Raw genomic sequence first — 23,345 nt, forward strand, 5'->3', positions numbered from 1 at the left:
TTTGGTTAATAATAACCAGAGTGGCAACACTGCACAGCCATCCAAACATACAATACGAAATATTAAAAAAAAACAAAATACACAACGCAGTGAAACCAACTGACATTAGGGATTAGAAAATCCCGAATCCCGGGATTTGCAAAATGATTTATTTTTTCACTTCGTGGTAGGCTTAAAAAATATACACATTCTTTGTCTATAGTAGACACAAATTTGGACCAAAATTAACACAAGAAATCCTAAAAGCACCTCCTCTGAAAACCAATTTGATGCCAATATTAATATCAATACATTACAATCAGCTATTTGATGAATCTACAAAAATAATACAAAAATTGTGTAATATTCAATTTCTGCGGCTTTTCATACAAATTATTATATTTTTTTAAATTGATTCTCTTAAATGGAAAGTATTTTGTTGTCTGCGTAGTATTTTTCAAGAAAATAATAAACTATTAATCGATTGAAATTCATCATACCTTTTCAAATCTATTGATTTCAAATCGTTCGAATTCCATCACATGCCGGAATATTTATTTCATTTCGGCACAGTCATATATAAAATTTATTTTTTAAATGATATCTAGAAGGTTTTGCATTACAAGCTTTCTACAAATCTGAGTGATAACGGTAAAGGTAAATTAAATTGTTCTGAATGTAGATAACATGATCCAAAGAAAAGGTTGGTCCTACACCCACCTTAAAGTATACCGATCGAATCAGAATCAAGAATTTACTTATATCGCGATGAAATTCAGCATAACTAACCTTTATATAAAATTACATCCCTCTTCCCAATTGGCCCATATTTGACCCTAGCTCCAATATATAAAGCCTCTTTTAGAAATTTTGTTTTTCATCAATAAATTGCTTAAATACATCGGAATTAAGGTAAAATTCAAAAAAATTTTTATGAAAAATAAATAATTTATCTTCTGTCGATTAATTTTCACAAGATTAAACAATTTTCTTCACAAACATGAAGATTTAAGATTTTCATGTATAAAATAATTAAATTTATGTAATCCCGAAATCCCGTAAAATGCCGAAAAATCCCGGGATTGCAATTTTCGAAATCCCGAATCCCGGCATTTGTAAAAGCCAGTCCCCTTTGGCATCCCTAGTATATATCCATTTAAAATGTTTTGTTATAAATTTCACATTTTTTCCAAAACAAAACAAAAATGAGTTAAAACTGTTTTTCAAGAACTTTTATTAGAATTAATGATAAATATAAAACAGAGATGCTCAAACACATACTACCATAGACTAACATAGTTTTGTTTGTGTTGGTAAAGCAGCAGAGAACAGAATTCAATTCAAAATAAAAGTATACTAATAAAATGACTACAAACTATAAAGTATATGCTTACTGTCAAATATTTTTTACGGATTTTGACAGCCAGCGTATATCAAAGTCTATATATAAAAAACTATCAACTGTTCTCTCATGTTCTCCTACATTAATTCGGCTTTCTCAAAATTTTGTTGTTGTATTTCTGTGTGTATTTTAAAAACGTCGCGCACAGACCTTGCTTCGACAAGTGCTGATCAGCAACTGATTTGATTGTGTTTTTCAAGTTGAGAGCAAACCAACTGATATTGCTCAATATAAAAAGAAGAAGAATTAAACCTATAGTGTATGTGTATCAACTTAGCGTCAGCAGAATTTTCTTACCCTTCACGCGTGCTATGTAATGGTAATATTGAGCTCCTCTGATATAAAACCAACATTTGAAAAAGACCACAGTCATATTATGACTCCATATAATATTTCATTATATTTCTGAATTAAATAACCATAATATTCAGTAAAACGACATGTGAGAATTTTCAAATTAAAAATATTATTGTGTAGATACAAAATGTGAAAATTGAAAACCGTATGATTTTTTTTAAATTTTCAAAACGATTGGATTTTTTCATTTTATTTGAGTTTTATTTTTATTTAAACAAAGAAAAAATTATAACATAAACAAATTTCAAATTAAAACAGAAACAAAATGAAAATTTACGTTTTTTCTTTAAATTTTTTCAATTGAAGTCTCATTTTATTTTGTTTTGGCGGTATGAAATAAAAATCTAACGACTTCTCTCATAGTGTGTAGGCAGCTTTGGCTAGCCAAGCTCTTCAGTTCTTATTCTTCTTGGCATGTATTTTTTCTGTAATCAAGCCTAATATGAGATATGAGATTTTATGTTGGCCCAATGCATTAAAAAAGTTGATGTATATTTTTATTCCTTTAGCAGTTATATATATACCCGAAGTTCGGAAGAGCCACAATGCTTTTTTTTAACCAATTGGTGCCGACTTCATTGCTATACAATCATTTGTTGCTAATATTGTAATTATAATTTTCTTTTTGAAAATATCTGGAAAAACAAAAATAACAATTTTTGACAAATTTCAAAACAATGCAATTATTTCATTTGGCGACTTACACAGATTTATTCGTTATATGATTTTTATGAGTTTCTCCACCATTAGAATATATTTTTAAGTTTTTTTAAGTATTTTGTAAATAATAAATATGTATTTTAAATAACAAATTTCTCTAGATTTTTATAATTAAAAAAATAATGGTATACGCACAATTGGGACGAACGACAAATTTCGTCCAACAGAACGAAATGCTTGACAATGGTTCGTTGCGTATATTCGTCGACTGAAACACAATAAATCATTCCGTATTGCGAATTGCTTTAAAATGTCTTATTTTTTCGGAATTTTCGCTGCACTTCCCGTAATACAAAATCACAACAAATAACATTTTCAAAACATTTTTAAATAAACTACACGTAATTAATAAAAATTTATAAATTTTCAAATGAATTTTTGTTTACATACTGAATGGTGTGACCATATATCTAAAACAATGTTGCCCAAAATCTCGATTCCCTATCACGCGAGATAGGGCAAGAAATTTCTGCTGACGTTGCGTTGTCTCACCTACACTATAAGCTGACTTGTATATTTTCTTATTTGAGCATGTGTTAGTTGTTTACTTTAATGTACGCAGTCTGTCAAAATCCATAATATCAATTTGACAGATAGAATATACTTTTTAGTTTGCAGTCATTTTATTAGTGCAGTTTTATTTTGGGTTACATTTTGTTCTCTGCTGCTTTACCAATACAAATTAATGTGTAACAGTATGTGTATGGTCAGCACTGATCTAAAACAAAAAATATTTTATTTGAAAATTTTTTAAATATTTTTTTATTTTCATATTGAATTTAAATTATATTAATAAAAAATCCCGTTAACTTAATTTATATACCATAAACATAAAAGAAAGCACTACTTAAAACAAAAAATAACTTAATGTACAAAAAAAATCTAAAACCAAAATGAGGACGAGGACGAAAATTCGTTTCGTAAAATTCGTCGTTCGTCGTAATTGTGCTATAACATAAAATATGACGTTTTTATACCACTCCATTCAAATTAGTATGATTGCACATTTTTTGTTTAAAAATACATTTAAATAAAATACATGTAATTCTAAATTTAAAATGTTTATTATCTTATAAACACGTTTACAAACAATTCAAAATACTACTTTTTGTATGTATTTTGCTGCTAAAAACATGTAATTATTCTTATAAACATTTTATGCTTAAATTTACAAATTATATATATAAAAATGAATGTGTGTTTGTTTGTATGTTTGAACGTTATAGACTACTAAACGGCTGAACCGATTTTATTCAAATTTTCACAGCGTATTCCTGTATGTCTGAAATTCCAAGTGGGCGAGGAGCCACGCCTATATTAAGAAAATATTAAATCCATATATTTTAGACAAGTAGGAAAGTATAGTCGGGCTTGGCCGACCATATAATACCCTACACCATGAGTATATTTTAAAAATTTTTATTTTTCATAACAAAACTTTTATGTTGAATTTTACCTTAATTGCAAGGTATGTAAGCAATTTTTTGATAAAAAACAAATTTTCTAAATGAGGCTTCATATAGGAGTATAGGTCAAATATGGGCCGATCCTCATTAAATTTGGGAAAAGGATATATTTCTAAATAACAGTTTTGTTGAGTTTCATTGCGATACAAATGGTTACAAGTCCATTTTAGACGTTTAAGACATTTTTTGAAGGGGGTTTGTATGGGGGCTAGGGTCAAATAAGGGCCGATCATTACGAAAATCTGCAGTGTCATTTATACTTATATAAAACTTATTTGTGCCAATTTTTAGAGAGATAGTAGTATATTTCACGTAATTATGGCATAAAAAGTCCAAATCGGGAGGTATGGTTGTATGGGGGCTAGGTGAAATAATAGACCGATTTCAACCATTTTCAATAGGCTTGGTCCAAATTTCATAAAATTATTTTGAAAATTGCGGCCTGTACCTTAATCGACTCAAAAAATCATTCTGAATCGATCGGTATACTTTAAGGTGGGTGTAGGACCAATATTTTTGTGTGTTACAAACATCAGCACAAACGTATAATACCCTCCCTCATCTGAACATTTTGGAGGAAAAAAAGCGGACTTTCATCTGAGGGGATCTTGAAGCCCCCACATGATTCAAATAGAAAAATTCGTATATCTGAGAAACTATTAGAGCTAGAATCTTCATATTTTACATGGAGAATTTTGAAATTCATGTGAACATTTAGAGCATAACGGGCGGACTTTCAATGGGTGGCTTAGCACAACATATATGAATTAAATACAAAATTTCGTGCATATTGGAAACTCTTATGTTATTCAAATTTTTTTTTGAATAGATAGAAATTGGCGATAGATAGAAACTGGCGAACTTGCAATAATTTGCTTGACATCTTTCATATGAAACATATAATAAATCTGGAATTTATTTATACATATTCCTTTTAGGGTAGCAAAGCACACTGGGTATAGTTATATCTTAAAAATTACATTCTCCATAGTAGTAATTTTAAATGCATTTTTTGGAGTTCTATAACAAAGTCGGAAGATATGGTACTTTAACTTACATACATTATATTCTTATTTGCAAGCGTTTATAGGCGTCTCATTAACTTCGCTTAGAACTCCACTCATTATGTAAGTGAAATTTTAATTTGTCTTAATGACATTGTGGCTTACATTCTAAGCGGGAGTACATCGATAAGGCAGCCTAGGACACTTTTATGTTAAATCTAAGTGGAAGAATTAGTGAAAGCATCACCACTGACTGCCACGAAATATCACTTAGATAAGCGAGTACATAATGTGCATTTTTAATTTATGTATTGGGATAATAATTCTTCATTCCGCATTTAATGAGGATTGATTTATAACACCGTCCGACAAAAAGAGAACAAATTCGTTAGACACTAACCGGATAATATACATCTGAAACTATAAATTTAATGGAGAAAAACTACGTTTTTTGTTTTTCATCTCGTGATCCTGTGTCCTTTTTAAAGGACTTCAAAGTTTTAAAAAGTACATTTTTCAAAAAATACTTCAAAATACTTCTACTGATCTGACAATGCCAAATTTGATGTAAAACGATCAAGAAGAGTTGCGAAATATTTGTTATTATTTTTATTTTATACTGTCAGAATAAAAAGATGTCAAAAATTATTTTCAATAGGAAACTTCTCGATAGCATGCCCGACAGAATTTTTGAAGATTTGGATCCCGGAGATATCTGGAGTCTTCAGAGAACTGATTTCAACAGACGAACAGACATGGCTAAATCGACTCCGCTATCTATAATGATCCAGAATATATATACTTTATAGGATCGGAAAATTATATTGTGGAAATTACAAATGAAATTTGAAATTACAAACTTATTTTGTTTTTATACCCTTCACCTTTGTGAGAAGGGTATATATATATATATATATATATATATATATATATATATATTTGTGAGAAGGATATATATATATATATATATATATATATGTATATACCCTTCTCACAAAGGTGAAGGGTATAAATAAAGGTTGAACCGACCTAAATCCAACAATTTTTATTCCTTGATATCTACAAAACTAATTGTTCAATCCAATAGTCTTAATTGTTAATTTTGTTTGGAAAAATGGCTTCAAAGCTTATTCAGAGAAATGTTATTTTGCACGGATATGATAAAAATTAAAATGCTTCTGTACGTTTGATTCCAAAAAATCGTTTAATTGTCACATTCCGTGGTAGGAAAAATTATTAAAAATATTATGTAGCATTTGTCCCCATTATTGTAAATAGAAAATATAGACCAAATTTCCAAAAAAGGACCTGTTAAGCCAGCATTCCTTCAGGTATTGTAAAATCAAAATCTGATTTTACAAGTGGTAAAATCAATGGCGAATTCATTTAGAAGAATGCCTTAATGTTACCATTTGTATGATTTCACACCACAAGCCCGTTATTTTGTCCAGACCTATCCATTTGTCCTTATTCCTGAAAAACAATTGAATGATCTTTGAAGTGAAATGAGTTAAAGTGAACAAAAATTACTAAATTACAACTCGTGCAAAATCAACTTTTATCGCTTAAGCTATAAAGCCTACAAAACTGCATGAAATATCAAAAATCTATTTAATGAAGTAAAATAAGGAGACTATAGGCTACTCAAATCCAAAATTTTATATCAATTGGTCAATTAGTTTTGTAGATATAAACGAATCTTGTTCGACTTTGGTGGGTTCAATCTTTAGTTATACCTTACACCACTATAGTGGGGGGTATTATTTTCGTTTGATTACGTTTTTGAGAAGTTTATTCAGCCTATTGTTTAAATAAAGAATGAAAAGATTTTGTTTGTAAGATTTTATACCATATAACAAATGGCTTTTATATTGATATTAATTTCCATTCCCGTACGATATTTTGATTTTTTCTTGTTTCAATATTTTTGCCATATGTCCGTCCATCTGTCTGTATAAAACATTCTCATGTTAAAACGAATCACCAAAAATTAACAAAATTCACTCGAAATATTCATCATTATACTAGACAGCATCACATCATGAAATGTTATATATCTAAATTAAAAAAACTCCGAAAAGTATTTCTCTGTGGAATATTTATCCCTGTTGAAAATCTTATATTATGTGTTCACATTGGTTTTCTAGCCGTTCGTAAAATTAGATTGGGACTCGGCAAATCCAAAGAATAATAGTATAGTTTTCATGGTTCTATCGTAATTTTGTATATACATATTGTTACTGACTATAAGCTAATTTTTGTGTAGGAATTATTGAAATGAATGATACATTTTTTTTTTTAATATCCTACACTCAAGAAACGTCTTTGAATTTATTATCCTTATTTAAAAAACTATACTATTTTTCTTTGGAATTGTCAAACAAGATCACATAACCATTAATTTGAGACCAAGACTAATATTTTCGGATAACTAATTTAGTAAATATACGATAGTTGCTTTTTCGGACTCGCTACTGAAACATAATTAATAATTAATGTAACATAATGCACATATTTAAAATATCTATGTATGTAAGAAGCTATGTAAAAAGCAGTACGCACAATAAAAATTTACGCATGTTCTTATCTGTAGTACAACAACTAAATATTGCGGTTTACTTTAGTAGTTTAATAGTAGTTCTAGAGTATAAAAGGCACTTTTCGAACAGAATATGCCATCAGTGTATTTAAAGTACGCATCAAAGCAAATTTATTATTTGGAAGTATTGCAAGATTTTTATTAATCATGTCCAACGATACAAAAGCTTTAGAATTGTTATTTCAACGCCCTTTGGAACCAGTTTTTACCTCCCGTGATAACGGAAAGGCTGCATTTGATTTGCCAGATAGTTATTACATTGATCGCTACAGCGGTACTCAAGTAGAACTCCAGAGTAGATTTGGCGACAATGTAGAAGTGAAGGTATGTTGAAATAGATTATAGTGCAACCCAAACGAAATTTACAATAGTCCTTTTCATAGATACTTTTACGTGATGTAGCCAGAAAACCGGACCTTAGTTTTGCCGAAAAAATTGGAAAAAGAAAACAGTTCTCTTTATTTCAAGACCACCATAAGCAAGTTGCTAGCCAGTTGATTAAAATATTTCTTGATGCTCCAAACGTACAAAGCTTCGCCTCAATATGTGCCTACACAAAGTAATATTTTGAATTAACGTGTATTTCATAAATCATGAATTAAAACCAATATATTAATTTTGCATTATTTAGAGATCGAGTAAATCCATTATTATTTCAATATTGTTACTCGGTGGCAATACAACATCGCAGAGATACGCGAAATATTCAAATACCTCCAGTAGCTGAGACATTTCCCGCTAACTTTGTGGAACCATCTGTACTTCAGGATGCCCGTGAAGAAGCTTCGCTCATTACGAATCCAGATAGCCGCGTAAGTTATAATGTTTATTAATTATTTCCATTATATAACAAGTAATTTTATTTTCATCTACTTATTTAAAGGCTCACATAGAGATACCTCGCAATTATACTGCTTCGGATATTGAGGTAGAACAACGTATGGCCTACTTCCGTGAAGATATTGGCGTTAATATGCATCACTGGCACTGGCATTTGGTTTACCCTACAGAGGGTCCTTTGGAAGTAGTAAAAAAAGACCGCCGAGGAGAACTTTTCTACTATATGCATCATCAAATTATTGCTCGTTATAATGTGGAGAGGTTTTGCAATAACTTAAGCCGCACTAAGGAATTAAGTAATTTACGTGAACCTATATCGGAAGGATATTTTCCTAAACTTCTTAGTAGTGTAAATAACCGCACTTATCCGGCTCGTTCATCAAACTCAATTCTACAAGACGTAAATCGTGAAAATAATGTCATTGCTGTTGCAGAATGCGAACGTTGGCGGGATCGTATTTTGGCAGCTATTGACAAGGGATATCTTGAAGATGTAAGCATTAATTTAATTATATAAACTAAATTGAACTTTTAAGACAATACGTATGTATCTTTAATAAAATATTTCAGACGTCTGGAAAACGTATTCAGTTAGATGATGTTCATGGTATTGATTTGTTAGGTGATATAATTGAAGCATCGTCATTATCTGTCAATCGTCAATACTATGGAAATCTACACAATATGGTGCACAATCTTATTTCGTTTAGCCATGATCCTGATTCTCGCCACTTGGAAGAATATGGAGTAATGGGTGATGTTACCACTGCAATGCGCGATCCAATATTTTACAGATGGCATGGATATTTGGATACTATGTTTAATAAATTCAAAGCATTACTGCCGCCATATAATCAAAGTCAGTTGGGATTCCAAGGCATAGCAATTAATAGTGTAGAAGCAAAAATTAACTCGCGCACTGCGCGACCTAACGTATTGTTGACTTATTGGCAAAAATCTAACGTAGATCTAGCTGCGGGTCTAGATTTTGGTCCAAACGGCAGTGTTTATGCTTCATTTGTTCATTTACAACACGCACCGTTTGAATACACTTTCAATGTTTTAAACAGCAGTGGTTCTCATAAAAAAGGAAAATGTCGTATATTTATATGCCCAAAAAGTGACGAACGTGGAACTCCATTAAGCCTAGAAGAGCAAAGAATTCTTGCCGTTGAATTAGACAAGTTTACTGTGAATCGTAAGTTGTAATTGTCAATTACTGTTTTCTTTTAATAACAAATTTATTGTACTAGTACAACCTGGAAGAAATGTGATTCGACGTCGTTCAGATGAATCGTCAGTAACCATACCATTTGATAGATCTTTCCGACGAATTGGTGCAGAATATCAACCCAAAAATGCAGATGAACTGGCGTCATTTAGATTCTGTGGATGCGGTTGGCCTGAACACTTGCTTATACCCAAAGGCAAAGCTGAAGGTATGCCATTCGATCTATTTGTTATGATTTCTAATTATGCTGATGACGCTGTGGTGCAATCGAACAACAGGTACTAATAAACAATATATGATTTATCAATAATTTGGAAATTTATTTCGTTATTTGTTTTTAATTTTACATTTTAGTCAAGATGTTTGTGGTGATGCTTATTCGTTCTGCGGCTTAAAAGACAAATTATACCCCGATAAACGTACAATGGGCTTTCCATTTGACAGACGCCTGCCGGCCAACACCCTCAATGCACTTACGTCAACATTCTCAAATATGGCAAAGACGGATGTTGTTATTGTATTCAATGATAGCATAATCGAAAAGAAATAATCATTTGCAAAATGAGTATATAGATACATACATACATATATATATATACATACATACCTAGCAAAAAATAATTGATGTCATAATTTACAAACAACGGTTAATCCCATCTAATGAAAACCCAGTTAAAAGTGGGGAAAGAGTTGTAGAAAAGTCACTACAAATAACATATTCGAAGTACATGAAATTTACACAATCGTGTTATTGAAAGAATGTATTTTATTTTTGATATCCAAATATCGGATTCTTACTGCTTCTAAAAATAAAATTAGTTGTAGTTTAAAGTTGTCAAAAACAACATCTCTTCAATGACACCCTAATGTAAAATTCATAGGTATTCACCCGAATTTGAAGCACTTCGGGTTACTAGTAGTGATGAAAATACTACATCTTTTTCCATACTTTTTTTGCTGGGTATGTTATTCTGTATCTATTTTATACATATACATATGTATATACATAAATTTATATTTTTGCAAATAAAATGCACACACAAATAATTGCACCTAAAAACTTATTTTCTTTGACACGGTTCACACACAACTCCTATTTGATTTTGCATAAGAGAGAATAAAGATAAATGATATTTCTATCTCATTCACCCTCCCGCAAATTCAAAAGTTGATGTGTGCGAACCGCGTTTTACTAGCCTTTTTTTCTCCAGCGTTTTATGGGCGAATTCTCTATAGCAACCCAAAATCAGCTGAGTTGTCAGATGTAAAAATAAAATCTACAGAATTTGTTAGAGCCGTTAATTAATTTCTTATTTATGACGAGTTGTATACATACATAGTATTTATAATGACTTTTGAGGGTATTTTATATGGGTCTGGGAGACTCCCAGCAAAAAGTATATAACTACTCTATCTCTTACTGCTTCCTCTAATGCATCTTAAAATTATTGCCTTATATAAAAGATTTTGAAAGGCATATATTCATCAATTACATATTGCTTGTGATGTGGAAATTCGAAAAGACAGCACTTCTATTAAAGTGTCATTAGACTATCTTATTTTTAGGAGCAGTAAAAATACGATATTTGGATGTCAAAAATAAACAACATTCTTTCAATGACATGCTTATGTACATTTCATTGGTTTTTTCACCAAAGTTTGATGTACTTCGAGTATGTTATTTGTAGAGACATTTCTACACCTCATTCCTCACTCAGAATCACTTTCTGAGTCGATTAAGACATGTCCGCTACAGGCCACAATTTTCAAGATATTTTGACCTTCCGATTTGGGGGGTTTTAACTCATATCTACGTCAAATATACTACTATATCTCCAAAAATTGGCACAACTATTATAAAAATTATATACTTTTAGGTTGCTATAATATATATATATATATATAATATATAATTATTTTGGATTTAATGCAATTTAAAAAAAGGATTCGAATATACATATGTATAACTAAATTTAAATCCTCACAATTTTTAATCTATTAAACATAAATGCTTAATTTTTAGTCAATGATTGTAAATTAATGTATTAATTCACCATGTTAAATATTCCTAATCCTAATATACATATATTATAAATCTCTTTGTAAGTCTGTTCGTTTGTTTGTTCGTCAATCACTCCTAAACGGATGGACTGATTTTCTTCAAATTTGGAACATAGTTAGATCTATACTTGGAGAGTGTTATAGGCTATATATTTTTTCAGAACTTGGACTAGGAGGAGGCAAAAATGGGGTAAAATGGGTGAAAAACTGGCAAAATGAGTACTTTTGATAGTATATACTTATCTATCCTTTAGCAAAATCAAATCAAAGTGCCGTTGCGAAAATTGGACCGGAAGGGGACAAAAGAAATAGGCCAAATGGCGAAAATATGACAAAATTAGTACTTTTCTATTCTTAAGCCAAAATATTATAAACTATGATTTTGATAGTCTCAGACATATGTACATATATTTAGAAATCCCACCCATAGGGGAAAAAACGGGTAAAAAAGGGAAATCTGTTTTTGCTGCGTAAAGAGACTTAATAAATGCATATTTTCAGACAATTCAAACTACTTCAAGGAATAAATAACACAGTAAATAACACATAAGTAAACAAGTAAAAATTTATAGTTGGGTATGGCTGACCAAATGATGGCCAACACCAGTGATTATGATACAAATGTTAATTATTTTTTTAATAATAAAGCATTTAAATTTATTTTTACCTTAATTCAGAAATATTTTAACAATTTATTGACAAAAAAGGATTTTCTAAAAGAGGGTTATATGGGGGTAGATAGTTAATATGGGCCTATCCTTATAAATTTTGGTAAAGGGATTACGTCTACATTAAAGTTATTTATGTAGAATATCGCTGTAATATTAGTGTTTATAAGTGAATTTGAACCATCAAGTCCTTTTATGAAGGGGACTTTATATGGGGGATGTGATCAAATGAGGACCGATCATTACGAATTATAAATTATAAAAAACTTAGTTTTGCCGATTTTTGGCGTGATACAAGAACATTTAACATATTTATGAACTCAAAAGCCATATTCAGGGGTGCGATTGTATGGAGGCTATGCGAAATAATAGTCCGATTTTAACCATTTTCAATAAGATTCGTCCTTGGAAGAATATGTGCCAAATTTCATCAAATTATCTTGCAAATTGCGACCTGTAGCGTGTGCATAATGTTTTTAATTACGCTTGATTTGAAACATATGTAGTTAGATATATAGGTATATGGTGTGATATACTATATTGCTTTCCAAAACTTGGATAATAAGGGACAAGAAGGGGTATGTGGATGAAAAAGAGACAAAATTCGTACTTTTGGGAGTAAATACTAATTGTTGTCTACACTCAAGCAAAAACATTTCCGATTAAGCTTTTAAAGTGTCTAAAATATGTACTACCTATGTAGCAAAGTTCCGTTTCGAAATAGGAGAAAAGGCGAAAAAAAGGAAACATTTTTACTTCTATGTAATAGTCTGATTTTTTTTTTTCGTTCTAAAGTAAAAATATTTTAGACGATGAGTTTTTAGTTTCAGAGATATGTGTATTCGAAAGTCTACCCCTAGAGGGAAAAACAGGAAAAAGAAATTCAATCTAAACGGGCAAAAACGGCTAATTATGTGTTCCTTTGCTAAATTTTTTTTTGTAATATTTTTCCGTAATCGGTCAAAAAATGTGTTTTTCAAAATGTTTTTGCAAAACATCATTAAAGAGGGAAAGAAACCTCTCTGACATGATTTTCTTAATATATGTTTTACAACATCGATTTGCGAAAGTCTTGCTCATTTCGTGCGACCTTCTTAGTCTTCATTAGGGATGCCAATCCCGAAATCCCGATCCCGAAAATCCCGGGATTTTTCGGGATTGGCAAATCCCGAATCCCGGGATTTGGAAAATAAATCCCGGGATTTTTTCGGGATTAGAATATCCCGAAACCCGGGATTTTTCAAAATAAATCCCGGGATTTGTTTCAAAAACTGTTTTTATTTTCTTTTTTTGAGCCATAATTTTCATTAACTTGAAAATTACGATCTTATTTTATTTTCGACTCATGCAAAACTAAATTCCGCAGAGCTAATTTTATACATATTTAAACCTTTTATTTTTTAAAGTGGTATGATTCCATACACATAGCACATATAAATTTATTTATTCACTTCGTTTTTATACCCTACACCATTTTAGTGGGGAGGGTATATTGGGTTTGTGCTGATTTTTGTTATGCACAATAATATTGGTCCTATACCCACCTTAAAGTATACCAATCGTCTCAGAATCATTTTCTGAGTCGATTAAGCTATGTCCGTCCGTCTGTCCGTCCGTCCGTGTAAACCTTGTAATCAAACTACAGCAATTTTGAAGATAATTCTATAAAATTTTGCATGATCTTCTATTGTACTAGAGACGTATCCTATTGAAAATGTGTAACATCGGTCCAATACTTGACCTAGCCCCCATACAACTGAACCCGCCGAATAGGGCTTTTAAGTTCATAATTATGTTTAATATACTCGTATCTCGACAAAAAGCTGCAAAGCCAAGTTCTATACTAGCCTTCATGACCCTGATGTATTTTTTGATGATACGGCCTCATTTGACCCTAGCTCCTATACAAAGCCCCCTTCGAAATATGACTTAAATGTCCACAATTTTATTCAACAAAAAATAGCTAAAGTATATCTAAGGCAAGGTACAATTCAACTTAGATGCTTTATTATGAACAATAAATCACATTTTATTTTATAACTGGTGTAGGGTATTATATGGTAGGCTTCGCCCAACTATAACTTCTTACTTGTTAACACATCGAAATGTTGGTCGTAGACCGACCCAAAAAGTATACACATTCTGTGTCTGTAAGCTAAAAACACGAGTTAGAAGACTCATTCCATTTGTGATGCAAATTTGGACCAAAATTGACACAAGAAAACCTAATTGGACCTCCTCTGAAAATCACATTGATGCTGATATTAATATCAATACATTACAATATTTTGATGGTGGGTATTTAATTTCGGCACAGTCGAATACAAACTTTATTTTTCAATACTAGAGGATTTTACATTTCTAACTTTCTACAAATCTGAGTGATACCGGTAAAGGTAAATTACCTTGTTCTGAATGCACATAAAATTTTAAATTAATACTACGAATATAATAACATGTTCCAAAACTAACATGTATTTTGTGTAAAGTTCCAAATATTTTTCAAAGAATAGGTTCTAAATTGATGTACGGATAATTGAATTGGTATCTGTTATAATTATTAGTTCACATGGAACAGTATGAGGTTTTAAAAAGTGCTTATGTCTAATTTCGGAACTTGATATTTATTTAGGAAGTAAGTATGTATTTAAAAAGTTTCAGAAATTATGCAATTCTGAAAGTTTTTATTTAAAAATTGGAATTAATTGGATTGTTTTAATTTAAATATATCTTCTGTCTTCTAAATTTCCACAAAATTAAACAATTTTCTTTACAAATATGATGATTTAAAGATTTTCATATATAAAATAAATAAATTCATGTAATCCCGAAATCCCGTAAAATCCCGAAATCCCGAAAAATCCCGGGATCCCGAAAAATCCCGGGATCCCGAAATATCCCGGGATCCCGGGATTGCAATTTTCAAAATCCCGAATCCCGGGATTTGTAAAAGCCAGTCCCGTTTGGCATCCCTAGTCTTCATCAATGTTCTTTTCATCAGCGCCCAATATCTCTCAATTGGGCGGAGCTCCGGGGAATTTGGTGGATTTGCTCTTTGGGAACAAAATGAATATCGTTATCACTTTATGCTTTAAGTCAATAATTATTCTTTCTCATAAGTTAAATATGTATATTATAGTTTTACCTAACTAGATAGTATTAGAATTATAATTTTGGAATCTTTTAGCTTTGTAAATTGGAAAAAAATTGTGAAGTAATCTCTTAGTGAGGAGTAAAATGAGTAAAAGTTTTTCATTTCGTAAATGCAATGTTATGTTATTTATTTACACGAAATTTTTATATTTCTGAATGTTGAAAAATTTCAGAAATTGATCTATGAACATAAAGCAGATTTTTCAGTTTACTCTAACGGGCGAATACTTAAGTATAATGTTATGACACCACTTAAAACCCCGGGCAACGCCGGGTACAAAAATCTAGTCTATAATAAATGTGTATTTAGTTTTATAAAAAAATATTTTTTGACGAGATTGAAAAAAACCCTTAAAAAGCAAATGTATCCACAAATATTTAAAATATTTGGGTTAATTTTATTTGTATTTTTGGTCCTTCGTTGTGAGTTATATCCATGCTTATATTTTTGTGTTTCAGGAAGATAATTGTACTTCTGAGATGTCAGACAATCATAGTTGCCAGATGATTTGGGTGCAAAATCGTCAAATTTCGAGGGAAAAATCGTCAAAATCGTCAATTGATTTGTGGAAATCGTCAAAACTATTTGTTATAGATAATAAACACATTAGATGGTATTTCTACTAATTTTGTATTCATTAGTTTAACTATCGAAATATTTTTATCAATTTCGATTGATTTCAGTTGTCATTATCTGCTTAATTTTACAATTATATTTCAAAATACCTTATATTGAGTTCTTGTATTCAACTTTTCTACGTGTTTTTCATGTTTTTTTAATATATTTATTCAGAATTTTTTTCATAATTTTTATTTAAATTGAAAAAATTAAGAATAAAAAATCGAATGTTCCTTAAATATTCTATTAAAATCGAATCATGTATATTATCCCAGGAAAAACTTACATTGAGAAGTAATGAGTTAAAAACCTAATAAAACCACTTTTCACTACTTCTTCATTAGCATTTTAAGTCATTATTTTAATACGGTGATGTCATTGGAGGCAAGTACTTCTACGCTCGCTTACAAATAGGGAGTTAAAGAAGTACTTGCAATTTTTCTTACAAAACAGTTGTTGATTAATTTGTTTTGTTTTTTAATAATAAAAAGAGCCAGCTAGAATACGAACCAGGGACTTCGGTTTGTTAATCAAATGTTCTACTCACTGCACCACTGCTTAACTATTTTATTGTGCGTCAAATAATGGTTTTCACATACAAAACTAATTTTGTTTTCTTTTTTGTAAAACATAATTCTTAACACGCAATTAAATAAAATGTGCAAACAAAATAACAAAGCCGAAAATAAAGTACTTCTAAATCAGATTAGAAGAAAGTCATTACTAGAGTACTTCTAAGTAATGCAGACGGTAAGTAGTAGTCATTGAAAAGTAAGTGGTTATGGAAGTACAACCCATTACCGAGTTTTTGCTGGGATGCTCTTATGGGTTAGGTTTGGTTGATAGAAGGGTGTTTACTACATCAAATCAGAAGAAATACACCTATGCCACTATCGGGCTGTTGTGTGTTCCTTTTCATGATTTTTTTTTTCACTGAATGTATTATTTTTCAATGTTCAGAAACTCAGTTTCCTGGACGAAATTCCTAAGAATTTTCCAATCAGTGTTAGTCAGGAATGTTATTTCCGGAATAACATCACTTCCAAGATACTTGGATCTAACTTCGACGAATGCCTGATAGTGACATAGAAAATGCTCCAGAGTTTCACTGTCCTCTCCACATGCTCTACATTCGTTTGAATGCTCACTTTCAATTTTGTATAGATGTGCTCGTAATTCTGTGCGTCCACTCAGAATATGTACAATCATACTAACCTCGGACTTGCTCCTTTCGAGGAGATTTCACGTCTTGCTCTCATAGGGTTACTCCATAGGATCTTTGTGCTCCTACCCACCGTTTCCAACAGGCCTTATGGGATTCTCTAATGCATATTTTTAATTCAGCTTTTGTTGCCGCGAACGGTTTTGCGCTCGTCAGGTTAACTACCTCGAACTCCCTTCCCTTTAAAGCTATTACATTCTCCCTTTCGTTGCCGACTAATTTGAAAATTTGTATAAAAATCCTTTATTAAAAATCGCCAAATATAGAGGTAAAATCGTCAAATCGTCAACAGGCTATTTTTGACACTGAAAATTGTCAAAATAACGATAAATCGTTGAATCTGGCAACAGTGCAGACAATATCGTTGATGTGCTATTAAAAAATTTCATATTTTTTTTTGAACCATAAAAACTAAATTAAAAAGAGAATTTCCCATATACATATGTACATACATATAAGTTTGCCATTCCGTTTTCACAATATAATTTTCCGACCTTATAAAGTATATATATTCTGGATCCTAATAAATAGTCGATTCAGTATACATATATAATATGGATCTGTTCAGCCTTGTCCGTCTTTGTGTCTTTTGAAATAAATTTTCTGAAGACCGCAGATATCTTCGGGTTGCAAATCTTCAATAATTTTGTCAGACATGCTTTAAAGAAGTTTACTATTTAAAATCAGCAAAATTCGTCCATAAATAATGAAGATATGTGCAAAAATCCGAGACAACCTCTGAAAATTTCACTAAAAAAGTGAATTTTTTGCATTCTTTTGTAAAAAATGCAATAAAACATAAAAACATGAATTATAATAGAGGACATTTTGGTACTTTATCCTAACAATTTTTTTAATTTTGTATAATATGGAATCTAGGAACAGATCAATGCCGAACATTTTCAGATATGTATCTTAAAAAAACTAAGAAAAATTTTAAAATGGAATTCCCGATATTTGAAGACAAAAAAAATCCCGGGAGCTAAAAAAAAGTTTAAAAACAAAAATAATGTACAAGGTATTGATTAAATCAGATAGGTTTTAGGTTCTATGGATGAATATGAAATTTAATCCTTCTAATTAATCCTATGATAATCACCACATAACCAAATTTTTATGTTACATTTATTTCTTGAGTTCCTTTTTTAATTTGTGTGATGAAACGTCCTTGAAATATAAATTTTGTAAAACCTTTAAGACTTAGAAACAAGAAAGTTTTTGTATATACATATTTTTGAATGTTCAAAAAATACGTTGGTTATGCAGCAATTGTGAATAAATTGACCATAACTCAGTTTTAAGTATTCAAGAATCAAACTATGGTGAGCGTCAAAATGCGTTGACAATAGTGAGCTTACCACGTTTGTTAACATTTAGACAACGATTGCGACAACGAATTGTTCCAATGTTGACAAAGTTGCATGGTCTACATTACATGTTGTTGTTGTATGTATATACTTGACCAGGCGTGTATATTTTTTTTCCTGTGTAGGTTTAATTTTAAAGAAAACTCAAAAAAATACCTGTGCAGAACGAAAATGTTTCGATTTCAATATTATAAAAAACTCAAAAAGTACCTGATGGAGAATCAAAAAGTACAGGGTTTCCAAATAACACCCCATTAACATATTTAGTGTTTCTAAATCTAAAAATTTTATCTAAATTGGATCATTGTGTTTGAATAAAATCAAATGTCCCATTTTTACCCTTTTTGGAACTTTATTTCTCCCCATTAACGAAATAAAAATTATATTTCAAAACGTTGCAACATCGTAGTGGGAGCCGATTATTATGTATTCATATGTATATGTTAATAAATCAAATAATGTTTTATGAAAAAAGTACCAGAAATATTTACAATTTTCACCCCTTAAACGTCCGAATATCCAAAAAGTACTGTATCATATTTTTTTTATTTTTCGTTAAGTTGTGAAGGAGTCAAAAATATTGTTTAAATGTTCACTGGTTTAAAAGATACATGGGGTGCAAAAAAGTACCAAAATACAGTTTTTTATTCCCTAAAGGGGCCGAATTTGAAAAAAGTACCAGTCCGCTTATTTTTTAAATGAACGGTCCAGTCCGCTTATTTTTTAAATGAACGGTAATATGCTTTAAACTGTTTTTGTATCTTTTCTAGTTTAGGAGATATGAGGTTATCGAATTTACCCTTTTTACCCCCAAACATTCGAATTTTCTCCTGCCCAAATTTCAGCTCTTTAGCTTCAACCGTTTAGGCTGTGCGATGATGAATCAGCCAGTCAGTGAACCGGTAACGTTGGAATTATATAAACATATTTATATAGATAGATAGATAGACAGATAGATAGATAGATAGATAGATAGATAGATAGATAGATAGATAGATAGATAGATAGATAGATAGATAGATAGATAGATAGATAGATAGATAGATAGATAGATAGATAGATAGATAGATAGATAGATAGATAGATATAGATAGATAGATAGATAGATAGATAGATAGATAGATAGATAGATAGATAGATAGATAGATAGATAGATAGATAGATAGATAGATAGATAGATAGATAGATAGATAGATAGATAGATAGATAGATAGCTAGATAGATAGATAGATAGATAGATAGATAGATAGATAGATAGATAGATAGATAGATAGATAGATAGATAGATAGATAGATAGATAGATAGATAGATAGATAGATAGATAGATAGATAGATAGATAGATAGATAGATAGATAGATAGATAGATAGATAGATAGATAGATAGATAGATAGATAGATAGATAGTAGAGATAGATAGATAGATAGATAGATAGATAGATAGATAGATAGATAGATAGATAGATAGATAGATAGATAGATAGATAGATAGATAGATAGATAGATCGCTCGCTCTCTCGCTCGCTCGCTCGCTCTCGCTCGCTCGCTCGCTCGCTTGCTGCTCGCTCTCGCTCGCTCGCTCGCTCGCTCGCTCGCTCGCTCTCGCTCGCTCGCTCGCTCGCTCGCTCGCTCGCTCGCTCGCTCGCTCGCTCGCTGCTCGCTCGCTCGCTCGCTCTCGCTCGCTCGCTCGCTCGCTCGCTCTCTCGCTCGCTCGCTCGCTCGCTCGCTCGCTCGCTCGCTCGCTTCCCCTCTGCGCCCCCCTCCCCCCTGGGCCGTGCTCCTCTTTTTCTGCCCGGTGGCTCCGCGTCGCCCCCGCCTCTGTTTTTGCCCTTTTCCCCCCCCTCCCCCCTCTTGCGTTCCGGGTCCCCCCGGTTCTCGTCCTTTCCGCCCGTTCTCCTCCCTCCCTTCTTCCCTCTGGCCTGCTTTTCCGTTTTCCCCGCCCTCCTGCGGCCTTTCTCCTCCCCTGCCCCCCCCCCGCTCTGCTCTCCCCCCCGTGTTTATGTGCATAAAAAATGCTCTTAATAACTAAAAATATGCTCTAAAAATATACAAAATATGCACTTAAAATTTCCCATTTTCCAAATGAAAACACCGTTTTTACCATTTTTAGACCTTATAAAAGCGGGAAGAACCATTAATTATTTGTCTCAATTTGTTAAACTTTTATTTTACCCGTATTCAGTATCTCGGTCGGAAATTTTATTTTCAATTTTAATATGAAAAGCACTCAAAAATGTTTAAAAACTGAGTAATTTTCATACAAATTTTAAAAATAAAATGTCCGTCTGAAATACTGAATACGGGGGTTAAAGTCGACAGATTGAACTTTCGAATCACATAATGGATTTTATAAATGAAGGTGTCTTCCCTCTTTTATAAGTATTTTTCAGTTTTTAGGACACGATGGACAGTGGGAAATTTTTGTCGTTTTCTGATCATAAATCTGCAACTTTTTATCTGTTAGCGATAAATGACTAAAATTTGACACCAATAATTTTGACAATATTTCTGATCATATATATTAATATGAGCTTCAAAAATTCAATGGTTGCTTGGTAATATATGTTTGAAATTGAATATTTTTATTGCAACAGTTTGAACACAACTTTTGTGGTAATATTTCTTTTCGAATGTAATGAATTAATGAACAATTGATATTATTAAGTACTTATATAGGAATAAGTTTTATCTAAATATAATTTATACATACATATAAATTAATTGTGAATAAATAAAAACCTACCAATACTCAGCAAAAACTTATATTGAAAAGTAATGAGTTAAAAGGTAATAAATCCGCTTTTCACTACTTATTCAATATCATTTTAACTCATTATTTTAACACGGTCATGACATTGGAGGCGAGTACTTACCACGCTCTCTTACAAGTCATTACTTATATACTATAAGTACTTATAAATAAAGAGATAAAAAGTTGTTTTGTTTTAAAAACACTAAAACACAGAATATGGGTCGGACTTCTTGTTTTTTAGTTCACTGTCTTACAACACCAATGCTTACTTATTTTATTGTGTCCAATATTGGTTTTCACAGAAAAGCTTTCTGTGTGTTTAAAACTCAAAATAAAGTACTTAATTATATGACTATATGTAAGTCATTATTAGTATACTTAAAAGTAATGCAGGCTGTAAGTAGTAGTCATTAATAAGTAAGTGGTTATGTATGTACAAGCATGTGGAGCCCGGAGTTAATTAGAATCTATAAAAGCAATCAGGGACTTGAGTGAATGAAAATTCAAACTGGAATATTTTCTGGTACTTTTTGAATTTTCTATAATATTGAACTTAGGAACATGAAATTAAATAAAATAGGTCTTTTGGTACTTTTTCGTACTTCACTGGTACTGGTACTTTTAGAACTTTCTAAAATATTGAATATATAAACATAAAATTAAACACGCTGTATCCCAATTGAACGAAAATTGAAAAAGGATACTCTGGTACTTTTTTGTTCTTTTACTAATACTTTTCGAATTTTCTATAATATTGAACCTAAAAACATAAAATTGGACATGTAGCTTCCTGATTGTATAAAAATCTTTATGCGATTTTTTTGGTTTCTGGGTGAAAATTAAACATGCGTCATCCTGATTTAATGAAAATATATAAAAAGGCACTGTCTGGTACTTTTTCGTTCTTCAACTGTTTTTTTTTTTTAATTTTCTGTAATATTGAGACTAGAATCATAAAATCAAACTTAAAGAGTTCTCTAAAAGGGGAATTTTTGATATTGCAGATATATATACATTTACAATAATGATATTTATTTTATTCCATTACAATGAGGGTAGCGAAGCACACTGGGTATAGCTAGTGAGATATAAAGTAATTCTTTTGTAGGAGACCTTATATGTGTGGTAGGGCCAGTTATGTCGTGATTTTCAGAAGGGGACTTTGTATGGGTCAATTATAGACCGATCTTTATAAAATTTTGTAGAGAAATTTTAATTTGTACAAATCTTGTTTAAGTCGAATTTCGTCGCTGTACTCCTATTTTTAAGCTAATAATGAGCGTTAAAGTTAAATTTTATAAATTTTATAAAGGGGACTTTATATGGGGGGTAGGACTAATTATGGCGTGATCCTCGTAAAATTTGGTAGAGAGATTTTGCTTCATATAAAACTTGTTTATGTGGAATTTCAAAGCTATACTGGTATTTCTAAACCAGTTATGACTGTTAAAACTGTTTTCCGGGGAGGCACTTGTAAGGGGACAATGAGAAAATGTGGACCGATATTGCACATTTGCATACTAAACAAACATTCTCCTGAATTGGCTTTATTAAATGGGACTAAAATACCATAGATATCGATATATAAAATACAATATATATTAAATTTTAAAAATAAATTTGTGAATTCTAAAGGATTTTTATTCTCCCTGACTGCAGCCGCAGACCGCCGCAAATTAAATTCATTAAATTTAATACACAATACATTAAGCTTTCATTTTATATTAATTTTAACGCGGAGGCAAGGGGAGCTTAAAACGTATACTCCACCAAAAACTTAATACTACATAAATAAAACATTAAATAGAAAATATGCAAATATTAAGAGCAGTTTATAATTTTTTTAAAGATTATGACTTAATAAATATCTAATTCTATCTAATGTTAATTAAAATATTTTCCGATA

At 31.1% G+C, this 23,345-nt stretch overlaps 2 protein-coding genes across 2 annotated transcripts in view; one reads left to right on the top strand and one right to left on the bottom strand.

Annotated features, from left to right (window-relative positions):
• The window catches only part of LOC119602298 (potassium voltage-gated channel subfamily H member 3-like), a 175,284-nt gene that overhangs the window by 129,180 nt on the left and 22,759 nt on the right, over positions 1–23,345 (bottom strand). The gene's annotated exons all lie outside the window — the stretch shown is intronic.
• LOC119602311 (phenoloxidase 1-like) lies at positions 7,620–10,423 on the top strand. Its single transcript, XM_037953744.1, has 7 exons — positions 7,620–7,851; positions 7,911–8,086; positions 8,159–8,339; positions 8,411–8,860; positions 8,938–9,565; positions 9,621–9,876; positions 9,953–10,423. The coding sequence occupies exons 1-7, from the start codon at positions 7,675–7,677 to the stop codon at positions 10,146–10,148; spliced, it is 2,064 nt and encodes a 687-aa protein (XP_037809672.1). The 5' UTR covers positions 7,620–7,674; the 3' UTR covers positions 10,149–10,423.

The sequence above is a fragment of the Lucilia sericata genome, unplaced genomic scaffold (genome assembly GCF_015586225.1).
Source record: "Lucilia sericata isolate MDLA Ls3-8-SP2 unplaced genomic scaffold, ASM1558622v1 Contig000220F_arrow, whole genome shotgun sequence".
In the NCBI taxonomy this organism is placed as follows: domain Eukaryota; kingdom Metazoa; phylum Arthropoda; class Insecta; order Diptera; family Calliphoridae; genus Lucilia; species Lucilia sericata.